Genomic DNA, 23969 nt, shown 5'->3' on the forward strand with positions numbered 1-23969 from the left:
TATGGTCATATGAAGACAAAACTTTCTGGTTTTCTTGAAACGTTTTAACAGATAATTTTGGAATTTAATTCTGTCAAATCACCTGCAGCCCCTCCTATTTTCATGTAAGCTGCACACTGTTTTTAAGTTAACTTCCCCTGGTCTCTCAGAGTAAATGAAAAACACTGGTTTGACTCAAAGCACAAAAGTTTTCCTTAAAAACTGTCAGAAAGAAACATGAATACTTCTAATTCAACTCCCTTAAATACTTCTAATTCAACCTCCTTTAAAATAATGAAAAGACAGACTGTTTTCATACACCTCTCCTCAGTTCCATGCAGATGAAATTCATTGCCTAACTCAACCCAAAATACTGAGTACCCCCAAAAATCTATTTCTGAAGTTTGCCATTCATTATAAGTGTCATGTGTCTCTAGTATTTCATGTTTCTCAAATTAGCTTTGCACTAGAATGCCAATCTTATTCATGTCCTCATTAAATACAGCATATCTTGAATTATCCATAAGCAGACATATCATCAGTAATATGAATATAATTTTTCTTAACAGTATAATATTTTATTGTCTAAAATCTGTAGGGGGTTGGTTGTTTTTTAATACAGGGCTTTTTATTCCATTTGCTCGGTGTTGAGGATTCCTCACAGTACACGATCTGCTCTCAGAAGAAATGTGGCTTTTTTTCTGAATTACATAATGTGTGGGCCTATGAACAGCAAAAATCCTATTAAAAAGCCTGATCTTTTGGAAAGCTTTCACGGTGGTCATGTTTTAAATTTGGGATATTTTGTATTTGCTCAGCAGACCACAGGAATTTCGTGAGTGAAGCTGAATGAAAGCATGGAAATAAGTCAGGTCAGTCAGCTGCCGATCGGTTACATGCATCAGTGTAAGTTAAGCATGAAAAGCACTGTACACAGCCTTTCTTGCCTTACAGAACAGCTTCCTCTATGTTCTAGAATGCAATACTGCATGTGTAATTAACCATTAATTCAAAGTAAGTGATTAAAATCTTACATCAACCAATACTATTTTTATTAGCAAGGAAGCCACAACAGGAAACTTATCTGTCTTCTATTAGGAAGGTCTGAAAGAGCTTTTCAGATTTTGCTATCCCCTGTCATTTGGAGACTGTGACTGCATGAAAACATGCTATAAAAATTTGAACTGATTTAGGAAATAGCATGACTGTAAAGGGAACACCTGAGCAAAAGAAAGTCATGGTGTTACTGTACCCATTCTACTTCAGTGCAAGCTATCTGGGATTTTTCCCCCCCTCAGAAAACTATGTCTGGCTGAGGTAAACACTACTCAGTGTAGCACTGTAAAACTAAATTATTCTCTTATTCACACCAGCCCAACTCCAAATAATTGGACAATAGACTATTCTTTATTTTGGCTTCTGTCTGTGTACCTGACCATGCCAAATCTTATATACAAGGTTAATAACATTTATAGCCCCAATGATCTTCAAGGTTGAATGGTCTGTGTGGCCACACAGGACATCTGTGAATCTTCTATACAATGAGAATCCAAAACCACTGAATGAAACCTTGAACACAATTAAAGCAGTAAGTTTTGCCTGAGTTCCACAGACCTAGGATTTCATTCTGTTTTCACATTTTCCGTGAATCCTCTGTGACACTGCTTGCCGTAGCAATTATATACCTCAATCAACATTTACTATAGACTCCTCATCAATCTAAAGATAGTCCAGTTACTGGAAACATGGTGTCAGAGAACATAATCAAATTCCATTGCCATTCTGAAAGTTTTAGTTGATCACTTAGCTACTTATTTTTAAAAGAAGTAAGGTCTGCTTTGTATGTATATTTATGTCAACTACTAATGACTCTATTTTAGCAGTGACACATTTCTTTTTTCTTTTCTTTCTTTTTTTTTTGGTAATGTTACCTCTTCTGAATATTTCTTGCACTGCAGAAACATAAAGAACAATTAATTTATTAGTAGAACTTTGATTTTAACAAGATTACAGTACTTAAACAGGGTAAATATTACATGTGGGAGCTGTGACCATATATTCCTGAAGTGCATAATTCACATAGGGCAAAAGCTGTTTTAATGAGTCAAGATAAGCAGTTAGCATTTGATGACATTTGGAATTATCATTCATTAAACTGAATGAGAAAACAGAATGAAAAATTATGATGAAAATGACAAGAAGTATCCTTAAAAAAAAAAAAAAAAAAAAGCTTAAAATGCAAACATTTTTAAGTAAACACAGAACAACTCCGAAAATCAGTGCTGATCACTCTTGTTATCATGTGTGATATATGTGAGTTCTTTTTGTTTGACTCTAATCTCAAGAAAATAAACCTGGGAAAAAAAACCTGGGTTCATTTACAGCCTCAGAGACAAGAGGGTAAATATGGCATAATTAGTGGGTTTAAAAGAAGGCTTGTGACTTGACCCAGTTTCATGATCGTGAGTGCTGGCTTGATTTCTGGACATCAAGGACTGGCATTAATGTAAAGTAGGATTTAAAAGTTACTCTAATAACCTGTTATCAGATGGAGAGTGTTCTTAAACTAACAAATTATTAGGCACGGGAGGCCGTGTACGTTGGCTCAGTGTGTTTGGAAGTGCACAGGCATGAACTTGTACTATTGCTAAGTGACAGCAATTTGTAGAGCAATTTGATTCCCTGATTATTTACTCATAAGGAAAGGAAAATATAAAATGTTATCATTTGACTTAGCTCTGTGTTTCACTGAATTTACATTTGTCACTGTGTGGACAAAGCAAAAGCTAATTGGTTTACCATTTGAAACCTGCCATGTTATGTGTTCTGGAGCAGTGTGTAATGATGGTGCAGTAATCAGTGAGAACCATGTATTCTGAATTCTAACACCAGTTCTCAAAATATAGCCAGGAGATAATTTAGTTTTTACCTTCTTGCCTTTTTACTATGTAAAAGTAAGCATCTCTGTCTTACTGAGGTTATTGAGGGATGTGGAACATACCTGCAAAATCTTTCACATTAAGGTAACTACATTTAATAAGTCATGACTTGTTAGTTAGCAGCTGTACTATTTATGAAACACTTTGATGTTGAACAGCACTATACATCAAGCTGCATAACTATGAGTAACATACTCCTGTTCCCTTTACTGTCTCCTAGAGGAGGGTCCAATAACTTGTCTACATAGTGTGTGATTCTCAAAAGGCTCTGTAAATTAACAACAAATCCTTAATTATACCATTTAAAGCATGGTTTTCAACTTCAGACCATTTAGGCATTTTTATTTGGGCAATAGGAAAGCAATTCAAATTCAGCTGGAATAAGAACAGTGTTCACTGACCTTTACTGAATGCCTCTTTTAACAGGGGATCTATTTAGCTTCCTTTACCCACAGCTGAACACTGGGGAAGAACCAGCATTTCACAGTAACCAACGTATTCTAACTGTTTAAAATCAGACAAAGTCTTGACATGCATTCTCTTGTTGACACTCAATGCACAACAGGAGTGTTATTACTAGCACAAATACTTTCTCAGTACAGAGTTAGCTCAACATATATCTGATACCAGACACATACTGAACCACAAGTGAGGTTAGCAGAAATTAGTAAAAAGTGCTTTGCAGGATTAAGGTGTCATTTTAAAAGGACTACAGGAAGAAAAAAACACTTGTGATTGTTCACATGAATAGTCTTCTGTAAGCATTATCATTGTCAAGAGCTGACTGTGAGGACAAGACTCTTGTAAATTTAGAAGATGCAAAACTGTCTTAGCAAATACAGATTTCTACTGATCTATGCAGATCACAGGATCACAGAATGTTAGGGGTTAAAAGGAACCTCAAAGATCATCTAGTCCAACCCCTCTACCAGAGCAGATATTTCAAACCAACCAAGAATGAAGATGAATTAACCACTTTTTTTGTCACTTCTATCAGCTGAATCCAGTCTTTCCTCTATAAAACACAACTTCAGAGAAGCATTATCAGAGTGATGGTGAATTTGCCTCATGATGTCATCAGCAGATGATGACATCTGAGAGGAATTTTGAAGAGAAAGGGATGAGAAGGGGATGAAAATACAATGTCAGGGAAAACACATGAAGAAAGAAAATGATTGTGTGAAGGAAGGCTTTCTTCCATAGAAGGGACTTTCTGTTTCTGTAAAGAGAGACAGAAAAATCTTCAGGTATTGAAGGTCAGATTCTAAAATGTGACTTTTATTTCTCATCCAAATGCTAACTGTTGTTCCAATAACTGTGTACCTAATTATTTTGTTGTGGAAAGCAATAAGGCAATGCCAGGGACTTTGGTGAAAGATGAGTTAAAAGTTAAGCTCACACTGGAGTCTAAGGCACTACTTTGGTTCCACTTAAATTCCTAAATTAGGGGTTAAGTAGAACTTAAGTGGTGCAGAGGCTTTGAGATGGTTCTCTGTGCTGGGGTGAGTTCACCATAATGCACAAATAAATGGGAAAATATCTATCTTTTACTAAGCAAATATATTTTGTGGCTATATTTCCAATGCCAGACTTAATGAGAACTTGCAACCATTGAGTTATTCACAAGGGCCATTTGAGTAGGGTTTCTTTTCTGGCACTTTGTAAATAGCCCCATTTGTATTTAATACCTTTTTTTTCCCCCCTTTCCTTTCCCCCCACCTTTTCTCCTTTCTTTTCTTTCCTTTCCTTTTCTTTCAAGTAAATCATATAAATGAGAAAGCATTCCATGTAAATTTATGTATGTTTCTCTGCCAGTAAGGAAGATAAAGGCTTGTATTCTGTGGCTGTCTTAATTATATTTATTCATGACAAAAGGAAAATGCTCCCTCTTTAGTGGTTAAAATAGAAATAGGTGGTAGCTTATTAATTCAAGTTGACAATATATTATCTAAAATTGCTTTATAATTACTTATCTGAGTCATATATTCCCATATAATTTAGCTTTAATCTAGCATTCAAATAAGCATGAACATATACTATGATGTACTTTCAGCCAAACGCATCATAGGTGATGTACCATGAATTTTATCCTAGTGCAGAGAGCTAGTACAATGTTACACATTATAGAAGCCTCACTTCAGCTGCAAAATTTGACTGATTGGCATCTTTATTTTATATATGTAGTCCTTTTCCTAATCCTGTACAAAGAAATTAATTTCATCTTCACATGATGATTCTTCAACAGATGCCCAGCAAAAAAAACTTCCATGAACTTATATACACTTTAGAAATAAAAGCTAACTTTCTTGTCTCCCACAGAGGCCACATACTGCCTCAGCTCCACTTCTCTTCCCAGTTGCCAGATATTTGTCTCCATTGTGTAAAGTCTTCCTAGTATGAGCAAAGAAATGGAAATGAGATTTCAGTTGCCTATTGACATTTTCCAAAGTACTATAATATGATAATAAATTTCCCAAGAAACAAAAGAAGGCAAGAAGAAATGTTAACTGTTGCAGTAGTTCACTTCATTATTTTCTCCCTGTCCTCTAAGGTTTACCAGTTGTATTTTAATGTATCCTGCGTGGCCATTTGTTTCTTTATCACGTTGGACAAATACTATGTAGTAAAAGCACATTCTCTTAGGAGCTGCTCAGTACTTCCTGCTGAACGCAGAAAAGATTGTGTAGGAGTTCAGGTTGTAGCTTTTCAGGACTGAAAGAAGTAAATTGCTACTGAGTGATTTCTTATTATATCTCAAATGATAGGTTCTTCAGTCTACAGTAACTGCTGGTTTATACATTGTTTCCAAAATACTCTGGCACACATCTAGATTTATTTCCAAGAATCAATGCCAAAAATACTTAATCATATTTACAATTTCATGAATGCAAGTAACATTCCTTACCTTCCTAAGTGCTTTTTTGGAGTTTAAAATATTTTGGGATGATCTTAATACTGTGCAGTTATCAGGAAAGGCTAATGATACAGACACATTGTTTCTAAGTGGAACAACTACGGAGACCATTAGCCCAAGAAGAAAACTTTCCAAGATTTCATAGAAATCCCATCGTTTTTCTGTACTTCATTCTCAGAAATGCTCTGTAAACATGCAATAAAACCAAGTAAGTGGGAGAAAATATTCTGATCCCTGCTACTTCCTGTGGTTTTCAAGCCATGGTCCAGAAAATCAACGGATCTGCAGTCCTCTTGGAAATGCTTTTCCAAGGAGAACTGAGAAAAGCAAGTCTCCTTGCAGCACATCTGAACAATCTGCATAGGATTCTGTGCCTACACTGGAAAACTGTTAGGGGCCCTCCGTCACAGAGGTTTAAAGCCCATTTACCCCTTTACCAGGGTGATATTACAGATAAATATGGCTTATACCTATGTATTTTTAGGATTATGATTTTTTTTTGTATGTTGGTAATGTCTTTTTTAAGAAATAACACAGGCCAAAGCACATTTCAGTGCAGAAAATCTTCAGTAGCTCTATCTCTGAAAATCTTTACCACACACTTGCTCCCAAAACTAATTTCCTTTCAATTACAAAAAACCTAAGCACTGATATATTACCAAATAAAACAATGTCATAATGCATACAACTTATAATATTTATGAGATTAAACATCAAATATCCACCTCAAAATGAAAGATATTTGTTAAAAGCCCACAAGGCACAGAGATTAGAAGGCAAGAGTCCTAAGTAATTTAGTACTGCAGCAGCACATTACAAATTGACTGTTCATCAGCCATCGAGAAGAAAAAAAGCCCCACAACTGTACTTGAATTTTTCCACAATAATAAATGTAACTGATGTATTCAAGTTGTGCAGATTCTGAATCCCAGCAACGTACAGTTTCCCAGTAAATGCCACTTCTGGAATCATCAGTGAAGCACTATGAAGTATCAAAGTATCATGCCATTAAGGACAAATATTTTTCCAAGTATAATCCTCCCCTTAATTAATTTGTGAATATTTCCCAACCTCGCTAATAAGACAAGATGTATTTAAAACAAAATAATCTTACTTCTAGCAAAAGGAATGTAAAACTTCAGTTAACAATTTGTATCAATCATGCTATATATTTTAGGACAAAAGCTGCACAAAACAATGCAGTTGCTTCTAACCATGAGGATAATTTTTACTTGGGCTGTTTTGGCAGTCTGCTGCTCCTGATCAAAAAGCGCACTAAGAGAGATTCACTCCCCTATTTTTAGGAGTAAGGACAAACAGGAAGCCAGAAAAACAGAAGAACTGCATAGGTGGGTAAAGTAAGTCTGACATTTGAACATGGAAATGCATAGGTATTTTTTTGCAAGGAACACTAAAGTATAACACTTCAGGAAGACAAAAAGGGTAATGAATCCAGCAGTCAATGTGGTACAATTTTTGACAAAAAGGCTGCAGATTATGCCTGTATGTCTGGTTAGAACAATTTTATTTCTAACAGCAGCTACAAAGAGCTACAACAGTATGGGTAAACTTAAGACATAATCTGAAAGAAGAATTGTTTTACTTCAAGATGTTTTTGCTTTCTGTGAGACTGAATGTGAAAGACGAAAAAATAACAAGAGGAGCTGAAAAAAGTGAATAAAATAAACAGCTTAAATTTAGAAGGAGCTAGGCATTCAGAAACTCTGGAACCCACAAGTGTGCAGTAACACACTCTCCAGCCAGAAGACTTGTCACCCAGCACACTGTATTACTGAGCAATCTAAATTCATCTTGTCCCAAGTGTGCTGGTGACACACTTCCCGCCTGCTGTTCTGCACTTTGATCATGCTGTAACATTTAATGGATAGTAGCTATTTATATTATCTCTGAATACCACTTGTCTCCTTGGTGCAAAAATAAGGTAATAAATAACTGATTCTGTAGCTTCCTACTCATGGGATCACAGTTTGCACTCAAAGGAAGGAGCAATTTAAAATTATTCCCCAGGGTTACATACTTGCAGGATTGCAACCTCTCTCTGTACAGGTGGGAGTGAATCAGCACAGCTTTATCTCAGAGTGTCCCTCCACCTAGCCGTCAAAACCCTGGGGAACAGGCTGCCTAGAGATGCTATCAACTTCAAGGAACTGCAGGATCAAAATACAAGGTGTAAGCCATTTGTATATAATCACCTTCTATAATACATTCTAGGGGATGAAAGCAGGTGCAAATTTGTTGAGCAGACAACCTGCAGCTTTTCTCCTGAGAATACAGAGTATGGATTTGGGGAACTTAGTGACTCAAATAGTTGTGACATTTAACGAAAACTAACTGTGAATATCTTTAAAAGTGCCACCTTGCCCAACAACAGAATTTTTATTTAAACCATGACAACAGATCCTAGTATGAAGATAGCCTATGCACAATGGCACAGGTGACTATTTTACAGCTATGAAATGATGTGGCTCCCACACATAAAAATAAAACCAACAAAACAAATCCTCAGGCATAAGCTCACTCAAAGCATTCATTTTAGACACTGATTTTTTTTTTTTAATGTGAGAATTACCAAAGGAACTACTGTTTAAAACACCATGGGAATTATTTACTTGCAGAGAAAAATTACAAATTATTTAATACCTTCCATAAAACTGCTAAATTATGTTCTGATTCAAAGCTCTTTGCTACCAGAGGAAAAGGGCATGTATTGCTCTGTATTAAACAGCTGAGTTGCTGATCTTTTCCTATTCCTGCATATAAAGATTTGAGAAGCACATACAGAAACTATCTTTTTCCATTAGCGAGTGTGGATCCCAGCATGAAGTGGAATATGCCTCTCTGCTCCACAAGATACCAAAATAATTACTTGGTCTTTTCTACTAAATAAATAAATAGAACTAAATAAAAGTAGAACTGCTTGGGCTTTTAGGACCTGTGAGGACACTGACATATTATGAAGCAAACTAAAAACTGAGCAGCAGTAAATGAAGTTTAGAGAACAGTTGAAACGAGTTTGAGGAACTCTGATTTCCTTGACAATAGCAAAACATCAATATTGCTGTTGTACAAAGACTCAGCTAAAACAAAGCCTGGCAGTAAGTTTTAGGGGTTTTCTCTTTTCAAGCTTGAAATAGCGTGAAAATGTAGAACGTTTTTTACAAAGTACATCAGTTCTTTCAAACTGCCCAGCCTTATAGGGTATCATTTCAGAGAACAGAGTGGGAACCAACATACAGTCAAGTAGCTTGTCATTTGTCTTTCCAAATACAAACTTGTACAAAACCGAGGTATTCCTTATTATATACTTCTACACTTACACACAACGGACAAAAAAAACCCTTGAAACATTCCATGCAAGGCAACAGAGAAGAGAATTTTGAGACCCATGCAATGTTTCCATAACTTCAAAAACATGACCGGATTGTTGCCGAGGGAGGACTTAAAATCAACAGTTTTTCTGCTAACCCCTCTCTAACTGCAGAGGCATGGTCATCATGGAGACATGCCTGAATTGTATTTTGTGAGCCTCTTTCAGACCCACAGAAATACAAAACTGTATCTCTGCATTACAAACCAAAAACCCTAACCAAGCCTCTCCATGGGGAAAACAAATCTGACACAGCGGTTACTATTAATTAGCATTCCTATTTGTTCAATACTACTTCCAGTTTCCAAAGGAAGTGTGACAGGCTGAACTAATAAAATGCTACCTCTCAAAGCTGCTAACACCCTATTTCCTGGGCAAACAAGCTGCCCTTCAGCCACACACCACGCACTAGTGTTCTGAGGAAGATCAAGGTTAACGCCTTCCATCTATGCATCTTGCACCTTAGCACTGCCTTTTTTTTAAAGTCAACAGTTAAAAGACATTTTTAAAGGCATTTTTTTTTTTTTTCTGTTCAATGAACTTAAGGAAGGATCAGCAGAGGAAAGGAGACTGCATGACAGATGGTCACAAGAAAGCAGGTGACCCCCGAAGCTTTCTAGCTTGCTGCGAGTCAATTATTAATGGGGATTTCTCTTCTTACCGCCCCATCCCATGCAGAGAGGAGCAGCAGCAAAGCCTCATTCAGAAGGCATCCATCCCTGCTGAGGGGCTCGGGAAAGCAGGGAATCGGCAGCGGAGAGCAGATGGTGCAAGCGGCTCAGGAACAGAAGACGGCGTGTCCGAGGAGCAACCCGCAGCACTTACTGACCCGGGCTCTCCGCTCAGATATACGGCGGGAGCTGCCGCTCGCACGGCGTTCTGCATCCCCGCGGCTTTGTTTATCGGAAAATACTCCAACGGGAAACCTGACTCCGCTGCTAAAAATAGCCGAATTTACTCCACTGCAACTTGCGAGTCCCACTGCTGAAGTGTGACATCGGTGAGCAAATACCTCGTCTGATCTCCAAAAGGCAGCATGGCAAAGCAGGGGGACAGCCACAGCCCGGAGTAGCTCCTCAGCTGTCTACATCAGGTCTCCTCTGCAGGACCGGCACGGAGGGGAGGCGAGAGCCGGCAGCGCCCCCAGGCAGCCCCGCTGCCGCCGGCCCCGCGCTGCCCCCTGCTGGACGGGACGGACCCGCCGCCCCGCGCTGCCCCCTGCCGGCTCCGCCGAGCCCGGGCGCTGCCCTCCCCGCCTCCGCGCCTCGCTTATAGCACCCACTGCACCGGCACCCCTCCGCGCTCCCCCTCCTTGGGCGGGGCTCCGCTCTCGAATGCACACGCTTCGGCGGCGGGCTCGACACAGCCCCTGTCCCGTGGCTGCAGAGATGTCAGAGGTGACAAGCCCCAAGGCACCGAGCTGTCGGAGAGCAGCGCTTTGTTGGGAGATGACTAAGGACATAATGCTTCCTCCGGAGGAGCTCAGACCTTATCTGGGGCTTCAGCTACTTCTGTCTAGCTCGCAGGGCTTGCTACAACACCTCATCCATAGCGTGCCACTCGCGGCAAGTTGCCTCAGTGAGTTTTAACACACAAAACTACGTCGAAGCCCAGGGAACCCCAGAGCCGTGAGAACACTCGGCTGCCCTAGCCGGGCAGGCGCGTTTGTGCAGCGCAGCGAAGGGGAAATGCAGCGGAGGGAGCGGCTGCATACGCACAGCGCGCTGCTGCGCGGTGGTGTCAGTTTTAGTTCTTTCGAGGGTGCCGGCGGCGGGATGGGGGCGGGGGGGTGGGGGTCCTGTGTGGAGTGGGATCGCCTTTTTATTTTCTTGGGCAAAGGGAAATGGAAGAGTGGCGTTTTTCTGGGAAGAAAGGGTCTGCCTCTCGCCGCCGCCGCTCCGGTCTTACCTTGTGGCTTTTCTAACAAAGTAAGAGCGGGTAAAGTCGCCGTGGTCGTCCAGCCACGCTTCCACCGCTTCCTGCTCCGGCGCGGGGGGGCAGCTGCGCTCCATACTCCGCGCCTCCTCTCAGCCGCCGCGCTACCTCCTGCTGCCGCTGCTGTCGGCGCTTTCCCCCTTCCCGGCCTTCCTTCTCCTGCTGGCGGTGCCCCCGGCCCGGCGTGAGATGGAGGGGACAGACTCCCACCTCCCGCCTTCGCCCCGCTCCCAGGTGTGCGGGCGGCAGGAAGCCCGGTGCCCGGCCCCAGCGCCGCGCCGGCGGCACCTCAGCGCATCTCCGGCCCGGCCGCCCGTCCCGCCGCGGCCAGCCGGCTCCACCTCCACCGCGGCCCCGCAGCGCCCCGGGGGGCTGCCGCGCCCCGGCTCCGCCCCGGCCAGCCCCTCCGTGGGGGCCACCGGAGAGAGCCCTCGGTCCCGGCGGTGCCAGCTGCAGCGGCGGGGAAGAGCAGGAGGCAGAAGGAGGTCGCGTAGGGCTCGGCGGCTCCCGTGCGCTCAGGCAAACCTGGGGCGGTTTGGTCCTGGCGGTCCCTCGGGACTTGGTCAAAAAAGAAAAGCCATGAAAAAGTAAATTGATCTCCCGGAGTTTGACAAAGGGATCTTTCTCCCTTTCCCCACTTCACAGTTGCTTTCTTTTCAAGGTATGGCCTGGTCGAGCCTGCTTCGAACAAGTGGTAAATGGGATGTGACTTAGGAACATTTCACTCTTGGGTGTCGGTATACTATCTGTCAGACCTCAGCCTGGAGAGGAGCATGAAAGCTTTGGCTTTTAGGTCGTTCATGCCTGCAATGAAGCTTTTACATAGATTATAGACACCTAATAAGCACAGCCTAGCTTTGAAGGTGTTCCAGACTCTCAGCTCCTAATGTCAGCTAGGATTGAAATTTTGGTTATTGCTGAGCATCACTGTCATGTATTGTAGTTCTTTTCTAAGACAGGCATTTATGATAGTTTATAATCTACATTCACAATAGACCTTGCATGAAGTGTGATACATATGTATGGTTTCCTGTGTCATCACATGCAGTACCTTTGAAAGTAAGATATGAATAATAAATAGCAGCATGATTCTGGGAAAAGGGATATACAGGGTCTTTAATATTATTCTCCTATGTAATCAGTTGACAAGTAATATACAAACCATTTTCTGAACAGATACCACTGCATACCTTACCAATTTTTTTTTTTCAATGGATACATAGATTTGACTTATGGAAAAATGGGGTTCTGAAGCCTGAGAAGAGGCAGTAACAGAAACCTCACAGCAAAGAATTTAGGAGCCTGCCAATAAGCTTTGGGGAAAGTTTTCTGTGTCTTTGTGTCACATTTGTGCATAACACTCACTTGTCTGTCATTTGGCTATAAGAGTTCATGTGCAATATGAAGCAGACAGGAAGGGGAAATTTTACGTGATCATTACTCTGTTATAAAAGGAATCTCAGGGGAAATGTGTCTGGTGACCAAAGAGCACATATGAAGTACAAACCAATTAATAAGATATGCTGCAGAAGTCAAGCAGAATTACCAAGTCAAATGCAGAATTACCAAGCAAACAGCATACACAGGCAAGATATCAATATTGCTCATGCCATCTCAAAAGACAGTTGCATAATTATCAGAGGTGACCTAGACAGGAAAAACAGGAATAGGAAAACATCTTTTCTGTAAAGAGGTAGTAGGGATTAATACTAATACATATAATTTAATTACTGGTATTTAAAAAGTAAGATAGAGTTTTCTCCCTGCCTCACAGGAGAATAACAAGGTAATAGCCAATGAAATTATGTCAGCTGCAATATATAGTGTCTCATTTCATGTAATTAGGAGCAGCAATAATAGCAATGAGCATTTATACTGTAGTACCATCCAGTAAGCCCCAGTCAAGAGCAGATCCTGTAGTGAGAGCACTGTAAATATGTAATGTTAAATACTAAGCAGGGAAGCATGAAGCATCCCTGTATTTATGCCACAAGGTCCTGGGCCCCTTGGGTGAAGCTGCTTCTGCTGTGAACTGTAGCTGTGTGACAGAGTACCAGAGAAGGGGGGAAGTTGGGCAGGGGTACAGCTCTGTGTGCTTGGCTCAGCTCAGGTTGGCAGCCATTCCTAAGCCTGCAGATAAGAATCAGAAAGCCAATGCAAATTATGATCTTCCTGCAAATTCAATGGCAAAGCAGCAGTTCAAAAGATTCCTACCCAAGTAAAGAATAGTGTAGTCTTTCCCAAAAGAAATAAAAGTGAAACAGCTGGGGGAAAGAAGGGATGCTTTCTCTATATCCAATGAATTTCCATGAATAATAATGAACATACTGGTTTCATTTTTAAGGTGACAGGAGGGGATGAAGGCCAAGCATAACAAAGAAGTGAATGGTAAAAGTGGAAAAAGCCTTCCATAATTTTGGCCTCCAAAGTGCTCTGAAAAAGCTCCGTGTGTCTTAGCTCACACCCAACTTTCCAGTTTGTTTCCCGAATTCAGATAACAGAACTGATGTGCAGTAGCGGTAAACCTGCAAAGGGTTTGTGGTAGTGACATGTAAACAAATATGTCCAGCTGAAAGCTGCTCGCAGCAAAGCAGTGTGCTTGAGAGCCTAGTGTAGAGGCCAGGATGCTTTACCAGCAGCAGGCCATTCTGTAGCAGGATAGGTTGAGGGAAAAGGCTTCTAGATGAAGTTCTTTCATTTGTGTGTTTTGCAAATATTGTATTATAAAGAGATAAGGAAGGTGGAAAGGTGGTTGTATGTTCAAGGCACATAAATTAGAAATGCTGATAATGGGTGATAATTAGTAAGAACAAATATGGAAGTATGTAATCAAAGGATGCGTATTTCTGTGGTATTTTATGCTCAAACAACTATATTTATTTAAACTTATTTGAAATTATTTTATTTCTATATCCTTTCCCTTTATAAAAGAAGAAAACAAGGTTTCAGATGTCACCATAGTTGACTCATTAGACAAGTTGGAGCAGCATTTAGCTTTGCTAAGAGTGGGAATTGGCTTTCTTTCTACCATCCCTTAAATCTGGAAAACAGTTGGTCCATTTTGGCTCCTAAAATAATCTTAGGGCTGTACTATATTGCCAGTGAGGCTAGAATACGATATGGTAGAGGAAACTATTCCACTTTCTCATTAGCCAGCACCTTTACACACACATGCAAATACACAGAGTAGAAGAATTTTAATGTTAGTAATGCAAATTTCCATTTCCCTTCCATTATTTAAGTTGCATAAAGGGAGTGAAACAGCAACAAAAATCCGAATAATTTAAAATCCAATTGTGACTTCAGTGATGAAAATATTAAATCATGAGAATGTCTTACCAGTTTATTCTCTCAGTCCTTTCCAAATAATTGCTGGAAATGCTTCCCAAATACACAGCTATTATACTGCTGCTCCCTCATTGCATAACCTGCCTTCTCCTCTGGGACAACATTGCATATGTCCTGCAGGAAGCCATGTAAAAGAGTAGCTTCCTCCTATTTTCATTTGAATGTGATTGAGCATTTGCGTCAATCAAAGTGCCATGCAGAATTATTGTTAACCTCAGGAAAGCAGCAGCTTCTCAAAGTTGTTTGTAATACACAGATATTTGTTTGGAAAATACTGTCTAACTTTATTGCCTGAAAAATGTAATTTAGAGTTCGAGGTTAACATATTACCATTTAATTTATCAGCTGAGCAGTATGCTCAACTTTTAACCTTTTTTACTTACTATTGGAAGTCTCAGGAGAGATTTGAAGACTGTTACCAAGTCTTTTAGCCTTCTCTCCTTCAAGCTAATTAGGGACATAGTTTTCAGTTCCTCCTTGCTCATTGTGTTTTCCATCCCTTTTTTTCTCACCTTGGACATTTCCCAGATTGTCTCTCACTCCTGCAGATGTTCACCAAGCTGGGATTAAGTAGCATGTATTGGTACTAAATTAACTAGAAGTGTCTTTTTGGGTAACCTTGCAACTAATATGGCATGCCAGAAATGGGACATGGGGGGAATAATCTGGTGGAGAAAAACAAGTAAATCCACAGCAGTTTGGAACACTTTCATGATGGTATCCACATGTTTTCCTAATGAAAGGCTGTGGAACCTCACCCAGCAACTCAGCATTATGCAAGGTTTTAGAAAGCACATTTTCCCAGTAATGACCTCTCTGAAACCACAGAGAGGTGACAACACCAGCAACAACTACCAACTGTTCCTTGTCTTGTACATTACAATAATTTTTGCCTACACTTTGCTCTGGGAATGCTTGAGTCTGCTATTACTGTTTCTTCACTCATTGCTTTTTGCAAAATCATTTTCCATCCTGGATGTGAGACCAGTTATCTTCTTTTCTTTAATGAACAACTTTGCCTCCCCTGTGTTGAAATACAGTCCAGACCTTACTAAGTGAGCTTCGTTGGTCTATTAATGGCCTGCTCTTCCCAGAGTTTATCACTGTGTAACTTCTTGCAATTTGCAGCTTTTTCAAGGGGTAATTTTAATTTTTTTTGCTCATATCCATCAGTATGCATTGGGCCCATTTAGTGTGGACCATGTTGACAGTAAACAATGATGGGGTTTTTACCAAAAATGCTGTAAAGTTGTGAGCCAAAGTCCTACAGAAACCATACAGAAATTTCCTTTGTCAAGCTAATTCTCAATCTCCTGGGAAAATAATAAGGGGATTTTTTTTCTGACAAAGCTAATTTTCTGTGTTGACTGGCATTAATTATACTACCATCCTTTAATTGTACACTGATTTCTTCCTGTACCAGCCTTTCCATCAGTTTTCCTGACATTGATGTCAGGCAAAATGATCTGCAATTTCCTTATTAAATAATGGAGCAATGCTTGCTTCTCCTGTCTTTGGGAACTTATGTGGGGTTTCAAGACATGTTTTTCTTAGTTTGCTTCTTTTGAATTTTATCTTACTGAGATTTAGGGTTCATACCTGTTATTTTGCTTCCTGATATTTTGGAATCTTAGTAGTGAACATGGAAATTTCTGCTTTGATAGATCATATGAGGAATATTTGAGTGGCAGAGAGATGGTTAATCTTTCTAGCAGTTTGTTACTATTGATATGACATCTTTATGACCCAGGATGTAGCATTCACAAAAGCATATATGCTGTTAATTACATTGTTTTCTATCTAACCATAATGAACAAAACTGCTGTTTAGTCACTGCCCTGGAAAATCTGTGAAGCATTTACTAAGCACTGTCTGAGGTGCCCAGAAAATGAGTATCACATTGCAGCTCTGCTACAAATAGGTAAAAGTAATGAATTTGGCCAGCGACAAAGTTTTAAAACATTTTTATGAATCTAAAATTGTGCCAAATGACATTATTTACTTAGAGTAATAGAAGACATGATCTTGTCCAGACCCCAAAGTAATTAAACTGTTGAACATTTCCTATTGATCTACGTGGAAGACATTTCTGAAAGATGAAGTGTTCCCTTGGCCCAGCTTGTACTGCACTTAAGTGAATAAATTAACTCTTTTTGACTCAGTAGGAGGAAACATGCTTTAGTACAACTGTGATCTACACATGAGATTACTCTGGGATTTACTCATGAGAACAAACATCATTGGTACTCTGTATGTATCACTCACTAGCTCTGGAAAAATAATTCTGAATGAAAATCATCTCTATAACTGCTAAAAGGCTCAGCTGGAGTCAGGACTTCTTTGTACTAGAAGTTGTACCAAAATCACATCTCTTGCTTGGGTAGGTATGTCATCAAATAGTCACATACTGTTTTAATTTATGGAAGGAGGGAGAGGAATAGAGGTTTGTACCCAGTCCAAGACAGAGCCTACAAATAAACATAGAATATATCACTCAAGTATCATGCACTATGGCATAAAAACTTTGCTTTCAGAATGTTTTAGGAGTGCATAGGCATATTTTGGTAATTAAGTAAACCATTAATCCATGATTATGCAAGATCAACCAAAAAAAAACCCACAAAACCAACAGTTAGCAAGGTTAATAGAGAGATTACTCATGTATAACTTTGATATTATGACCTAAAGCTATAACCACAAAATCTTCACTGTTCTGAACAGGCAAGGGAAAGGTGTAAGAGATGGATTTGTAACTGAGGCATTGTGTAGTGAATATATTGGGCCTGCATGGCATTTTAGGTATGAGGTCAGATTGAAAAGATGTTATACCTGTATGTCTATTTCTGGATCCTGTTTGATTTTGTTCAGAGGGGTAGGGCATAGTGAGGATCCTTCAATTATCTTGTTCAATTTTCATGCCTATCTCTCAAAACATGTGTGGTGTAGATACTTGTCCAGCTAAGGGAGTCTGAACAAGTTTATTCACAGCATACCATCACTGCAACCTGATGAAAAGGTGTTTCCTAGAGTGGCTGCTGATGCTGCCTCATCTCTTAAGTTTTGGCTGACCTGAAGACTTGGAGCCTTCAAAACCTTTTGATACAAAGTAACTAACTAGTTTCTGTCTGGTAAATGAAAGAAGAAAACTATTAGAGCAAGTCAGTGAAATAGATGAGCTCCACTCTGCCTTCCTGAAAAAGTGAAGCTGTGTTTCTCAGGGAAATAGTGAGTGATCCAACAGCCACCGTGTCCAAATTGTCATGCCTGCATATCTTTTCCTGGTGCACCATTTCTGAGATTGCTACTTACAGTCCATCACTGCCAGGTTGCACACTGCCGGGGTTCTGAAGCAGAGGCTTTCCATGGCCATGTGTTTCTGCAGCATTTGGCATAGCTGGTACTTCATGTGCTGCTGTAAAACCAACACAAGAGATAAAGCAAAATGGTTGTTGTTGTTGTTGTTGTAAATCAAATACCATTTGCATCTTTTAAAAGCTTTTCTATTAATTAGTGTCCCCCATTAGATCAGTGAGGACAGCAGTAGTTGGTTCTATACTACAGATGGCTATAACAAAGTGGAAAGATTATGTGGTTTGACTTAGGCTATAGAAAGTGTTTCTGTCATAGCCAAAATTACATCAGATGAGTCACTTGTTTTCAGCATTTAGTTTAGTCTTCCAAGCCACTGGGGAGCTGGTTGTCAATCTGTCTGTGCTTTCTGTGGCCATGGGGGTTACACAGATACATCTGGCAGTGTATACCATGTCCTAGGAGAGACACAAAGTTACAGCCGCAGCATGTTGCAGGCTGCATGCAACACTGACCGGTTCTCAAATGTGGCTGTCGTGATTTGGTGTCATTGCTCCCACTTGGATATTGTGAGCGTCTGAACCAGTGAGCTCCCACCTCAGTGTTCTGTGGTGAAGGACAAACTTGGGAAATCAGCCCTGAAATCATACCTCGGCCCTGAGCAGGGCCATCCTCATCGGGGTTCTCTGAGGGAGCTCGGCAATAGGTAGTCCTGGAGTATAACAGGGATTTAGAGCCTAAACGGGACACCAGTATGTATATAGGTGGTTCTGTTTATGTTTTTATGTAGTTGACCTTGGGATTTAAAATACCAGCAGTGCTATATGTAAGTACTCCTGGAAGCCACAGTCAAGCATCTGTGACTAGCTACCTGAGATTTTTCACTTTAGAAATTTAGGCATAAATTTGTTTTAGTAGAGTATGAAAATGCAAACTGTGGCTTTCATCCTTCAAAAGGAAAAAGTCTCATATCAAATAAAGGAGGCAAGAACCTGCATGCTAGCTCTTATGGCATCCCACTCTTAAGGCCATCAGTGTTGATTTTAGATGAGGGAGAATTAAACAGAGAACTAGGCTGCCAGAAAGAGCTAGGTAGATGGGGATGTTGATACAGAGCTGAGCACATAATCATGCTAAACTGCTCTGGTTCAGAACAACAATGTTAAGGAGGCTATTGATGAGCCCGAAATTCCTTCCAGCTGCTGGCAAGCTACCAGCTGTGCCTGACGTTCCTGCTTTCCGTCTGCAAAGTCTCCTTTTAGATACTCAAAGAAAAACATTTTTTTTTAATCTGAGTTTGTTTGATTAATTTTAATTTTATTTATTTCCCCAGCAAAATGGTTATGTGGAAACAGAAATTTTTGTGCTGTTCTCACAGCTTGAATAATAATATGAGTACCCTTGAGGACATGAAATGTGACACAGCATGGGCCAGCCTGTGAGGGCAGCTGGCTTCCACTTTCACCCTGCACTGAGCACATCCGTATTCTCTGCTGTTGTTCTCCTTCCCATGCAAGATGGAATGATAGAGGTGCAAAAGGCAGGGTTTTTGTGGGAGTGGTACATGGCTTTAATCTGTCACTTTGTTTTCCTTTGTTAGTGCTCTAGATGAGGGACTTTCTATGTTTTATAAGAACGTGATGCTAGCCAGAGTGCATGGTAAGCACTCCCAGTGCCATGGTACTAAGAAAAGCACATACAGAAAAGTATTGCAATACTGGGATTCAATACATTTCTGCAGGCTTCAGATTAAGGTAGACTGTGTGATTTGAAATTTCACTGTATGCATTTTGATTCTAACTGCCAAAATCAATTTGATCTTTGACAGCTGATTTGGAGGGTTTGTGAGGAAAACCCACTGCTGATTAAACTTGTATTGACAGGACCCGGACTCTGCATTTACAGGAAAACAGCTACTACAGGTTCCCCTAAATCACATCTCTTCCTCTGTTCCTACTTTAAGGTCCTGAAAACCCAGGATAAATCAGGAAACACTTGCCATGAAATGAAAGAACAATTGTATGTTTGTTCAGCATATAGCAAACTCAACATGTTATTGTTAACTGACTGGAATAGTTATTTTGATCAGTTTATGTGCTCTGCCAATCTGCTGTTTAAAGTGTCTGTCAGATGAGGATTGATTTATCCTTCCAGTTTTTCTGTCTTAGGCAAAATCTTTCTGTTAGTTTGTGGGAAATAAATCACAGATGTTTCCCTTAGTTACTTAGTGGCTCTTAATTTTTGATCTCTGTATGAGAATAAAACTACAGCATTGTTTTGCTACTTAAAATAGTTTGGGAATATAAAAGAATACAGAACTGTATGGAAGCCAAACCAAATTAATATTCTCGTTGGCTTTGAATTGTTGAGAGGTGGAAAGGCTTTCATTTTATATGGACTAATATTCAGTTTCACTGATGCATAAAGTAATATGCACGATGCGTATTACTGCCAGGAAAGATGAATTTTGCCATTGCTGTAATCTTGTACTACTTCTATTGCTTGCTAGAGTATGAATTATTTAGGATAGAAAATTTATAACAAAAAGGATATAAATATATATAAAAGAACAGGAATTGGAATTCTGTGATGCTTATAATTATTAATAAGGGAAGAATAGATAAATCCAAATTGTTATTAGACTAGTCTGTGAAGTTGAAAGTGAATGCTACAAGTTCTCCCAAGTGTTTTCTAGCCATAAAATCTTGTAGAATGAAGGTTTTAACACAGATACAACCCCGCTGAGCATTGAGCTGAAACATGCACAGTACTGTTGTTTTAATTTGCTAACACTTCTTACTTGCTTCTGTGGTCCCCTAAGGTTCAGGCTGCTTTTCATTCAGAGTGTCTCAAAACAGTGGGACAGTTTGGTCACTTTACATCTCGGTAGGAAATCTTTAGACCTCCCTCATTCAAAAATAAAGCTTCTTTCTTCTTTCCTCCACTCCTCCCCAGGATTCTTTCTGTTTCTGAAACATTGTGCTCAGGAATAGTGATACAAAATAGTTTTTGAAGCTCTGACTACAACATAACTTTGATAAAGAGTGAATCTTCTTTCAGTTTGTGTGTTTATCTGTGTCTTTCAGTGTCTGTCAGTTCCTCTAACTTCAGGATCCTTCAAATTCACTAACCAGCAGCAGGAAAATCTGGTGGAGGGATAATGATAACAAACGAATCAATCTGAGCATCTCAAAACCCCCCAAAGAACCCTGTTGGAAAAAGACACAGCGTTAACACCCTCATGGAGAGTCAGGGTGTCACTGAACATCTTAGGAGAGGACAGTACTCTTGCAACAGAGAGCCTTATAGCCTGGAGTTTCAGCTGGAGCTCTGCAGGCTCCAGACAGGTGCTAGACAGTTAGGTCCCTCCTGCACAAGTTCTTCATTGTCTGCAGAGTTAGCATAATTCATTTGAAAGTCTATTAGTCGCAAAATAAAACCAGAAAAAACACTGACTCTCCCAGAACAAAGAGCTCCCCTGCTCCAGGTTAGAATCTACCTGCTCTCTTGCTTCTTTCCCTCTGCTAAGGTTGAGCATTTCTTACCAACTACTTCAGAAAGCAGTGTAGAGGCAGCCTAACTTTCATTCACCCTCTTATTTTCAGTTTCTTGTGGGGAGGAAACAAAGATATGCCCATCTACATAGTGCACATCACCCCATAAATACCTGTCCAGCATCCACATCAAGAGTAAAGTTCTTTGATGGCCCTTCTAGTGTTCTCATCACATTTCACCATATTCCTTTTTATTTGCAGTCTTCTCATCACCAGTGCTTGAATATACCTTACACTAGTGCCAAAGCACAATATCCTCTCCTATTCAAATCTCCCTGAGAAAAATTCTTTCACAGCATTTAGAAACACAAGTTAATAAAGAGCCATCATTGTCTCAGTGTGCACACTGGTGGTCCTGGCTTGTTGCTGTCTTTTCAATCTCACATCTCCACTGCTCATAGATATGTGCTGCTCAGTAAAGGTCCTTGGGATGTGGACTAGGCCTTTGTGCTTTGTACATGGTGTTTCTGTTCTCTGGCTGAATGTCCTGACCTTTAAAAGGCAACTCTGAGCCCATCAAAATGTGTTTTATTTAATCAAGAATCTAATTCAGAGATAGCAAATCTCTGTTGCAGGCCTGAGATTCTGTCTGTGTACTGTCCATGCCAGCCTGGCTTTGCCCACACAAATGTTCGCAGAGCTCAAATAAAAAGAAATATAAACAGAGAAAAAAAAGGCCTCTGAAAGGATGAGAAAAGCTTTTCTTTGTGTTTACTTTCTTTCTTGTTGACAAAATAGGCAATGTGGGTTCAGGTTGATCTGGTTTTATTCCAAAGATGAGAAAAATATAGCTATTATTTTTTTCATCATCATAGCAGAAGTACCACACAATGAAATGAAACAATTTAGAAAGCCATAAAGGTAAAGACATTTGTGTAATCAACAAATGTTCCCTTCAGCATAGGACATTACAACAAATCTGGTGGCACAGGTGGATTTTCACGAAGTAGAAGAGAAACTTTCCTTGGATGATAATACAGGAAGGTGGCTGTGTAACCTGAGCTGTCTGACCCTGGCAGAGCAGCAGACTGTGAGCTCACTGCCTAAAGAAATTGCTTTTAAAAATCAGTGCTGGGAAGAGAGCTTGCTGGTTTATTAATGCTTGTCAGATTAAAGAAGTGAAAAATCAGAAGCAACATGAGCAGTGCATGAAAGCAGGGCAGTGAAAGGAAAACATGCTTTTGAAGTGTGCCATGGCCTCTCTCAGGCAGCCTCTCATCGATCTCTCTCACAGTTCATCCTGTCACACAGCTGGCATGGAGTGTGCTTCACAGGCAGACGAGCACATCAGTCACACAGCTGTGCTAGCTGGACCACAGAAGCTTCCGCTTGCACTTGGTAGTTCCTAGCCAGCTTCCAGAGTTTTGGCAGAGTCGTTCATAGATGACTGACACACAGAGATGGGACAGAAATTCATTGAAAAGGGATGCAAAGTTCATACTTAGACCTGTCCTACTCTTGACTTTATCAGGCTTTAAAAAGTCCAATTCTGTGGATCTGGTAGGAAATTACATATGTACATTGCATTAAAATTCAGTCTTGAAAGTTACATATCCCAGAAATTAAGGAGGCATTTTCAGCTTTATTTGTAAGTGAGAGTTTTGATGTGCTTGTGAAAGACAGTGATCTGAAGTCCTTGTCCACAGCGTGGTTCAGGGCTCTTTCTGCAAAGAGCATTTTAAAGGCTCTGTTCCTGAAGAGTGACTTAGATTTCCTTGTCCTAGACAGCCTGCCTGTTCACATCCCTTGGCTCCCTTCAGTTGCCGCAGCTTTGCCAATAGTGAAAGCTGTAATGACTTTCTTATGTTAACACAGTCTGCTGGAAAGTGACTGGAATAAAACCCCTCACTTCTCTCACATGCTGCCAAACAGCCTCCAGATGGGTGGTGGGCTTAGTTCCTACCAACTAGAAGACTTCATCAAAAGAAGAAAGCTTGAGGCAGCATATACATGCTGCTTACCAAAGTGCATGTTCTCCTGCTAGTTGTGGTTTAACTCCTGTACTCTGGCTGCTCTGCAGCCTCTGGCTCTCAAATTCATTGCTGCTGCTGGGCATCTCAGCAGCCGAATCAGAGGTGTGGCATCATGGAATCAAAGAACAGTTTGGGTTGGAAGGGACCTTAAGAATTATCTAGCTCCAACCCCTCTGCCATGAACAGGGACATCTTCCACCAGACCAGGTTGCTCAGAGACTCATCCAACCTGACATTGAACATTTCCAGGCATGGGACATATACAGCCTCTCTGGGCTACCTGTTCCAGTGCCTCTCCACCCTTCTCTTTTCGCTACCACACACTGGCTACGGTTGTCTAAACCTCCCTGCCAAGAGCTTTTACCCTTAGGGCAGTTCGAAGGAATACTGCCACCTCCCTGGTCCACCTCAGCATTGCTGTCAGAGTGGTAGGAAAATTGCTTGGGATTCATGCCAGTACATGAGAACACAGGATCTAGACTATAGAAGTTTCTCATTGTTCTTAAGGACTAAACCTGTCCCTTACAGAGTTGGTGGAATTGGAGTCGGTACATTTATAGGAAAAGAGAGAAACAAACTAGTGACAGATAGCAAGTATTTTAACAAGAGAATCTATTTTTTTTTACCTTT

The 23969-nt window shown here is 40.4% G+C and overlaps 1 protein-coding gene and 1 long non-coding RNA gene across 7 annotated transcripts in view; one reads left to right on the top strand and one right to left on the bottom strand.

Moving 5' to 3' along the window:
• The window catches only part of LOC135178722 (uncharacterized), a 52280-nt gene extending 51405 nt beyond the window's left edge, over positions 1-875 (top strand). Inside the window, exon 4 of one of the 2 annotated variants that reach the window (XR_010303710.1) lies at positions 801-875. This is a non-coding gene — a long non-coding RNA (uncharacterized LOC135178722). Of the gene's footprint in view, positions 1-797 lie in introns of both variants that reach the window. The other variant, XR_010303708.1, reaches the window with a different exon arrangement.
• PDE5A (phosphodiesterase 5A) overlaps positions 1-17870 on the bottom strand; it is a 58369-nt gene extending 40499 nt beyond the window's left edge. For 2 of the 5 annotated variants that reach the window (XM_064149886.1, XM_064149885.1), the window contains exon 1: positions 11129-11481. In XM_064149886.1, the coding sequence (XP_064005956.1) occupies positions 11129-11232 (104 nt within the window). In that variant the 5' untranslated portion in view covers positions 11233-11481. Of the gene's footprint in view, positions 1-9881; positions 10472-11128; positions 11482-17812 lie in introns of those variants that run through there. The other 3 variants (XM_064149887.1, XM_064149889.1, XM_064149888.1) reach the window with 3 other exon arrangements.
• Positions 17871-23969: the final 6099 nt, after the last annotated feature.

The sequence above is a fragment of the Pogoniulus pusillus genome, chromosome 10, assembly GCF_015220805.1.
Source record: "Pogoniulus pusillus isolate bPogPus1 chromosome 10, bPogPus1.pri, whole genome shotgun sequence".
Classification (NCBI taxonomy): Eukaryota; Metazoa; Chordata; class Aves; order Piciformes; family Lybiidae; genus Pogoniulus; species Pogoniulus pusillus.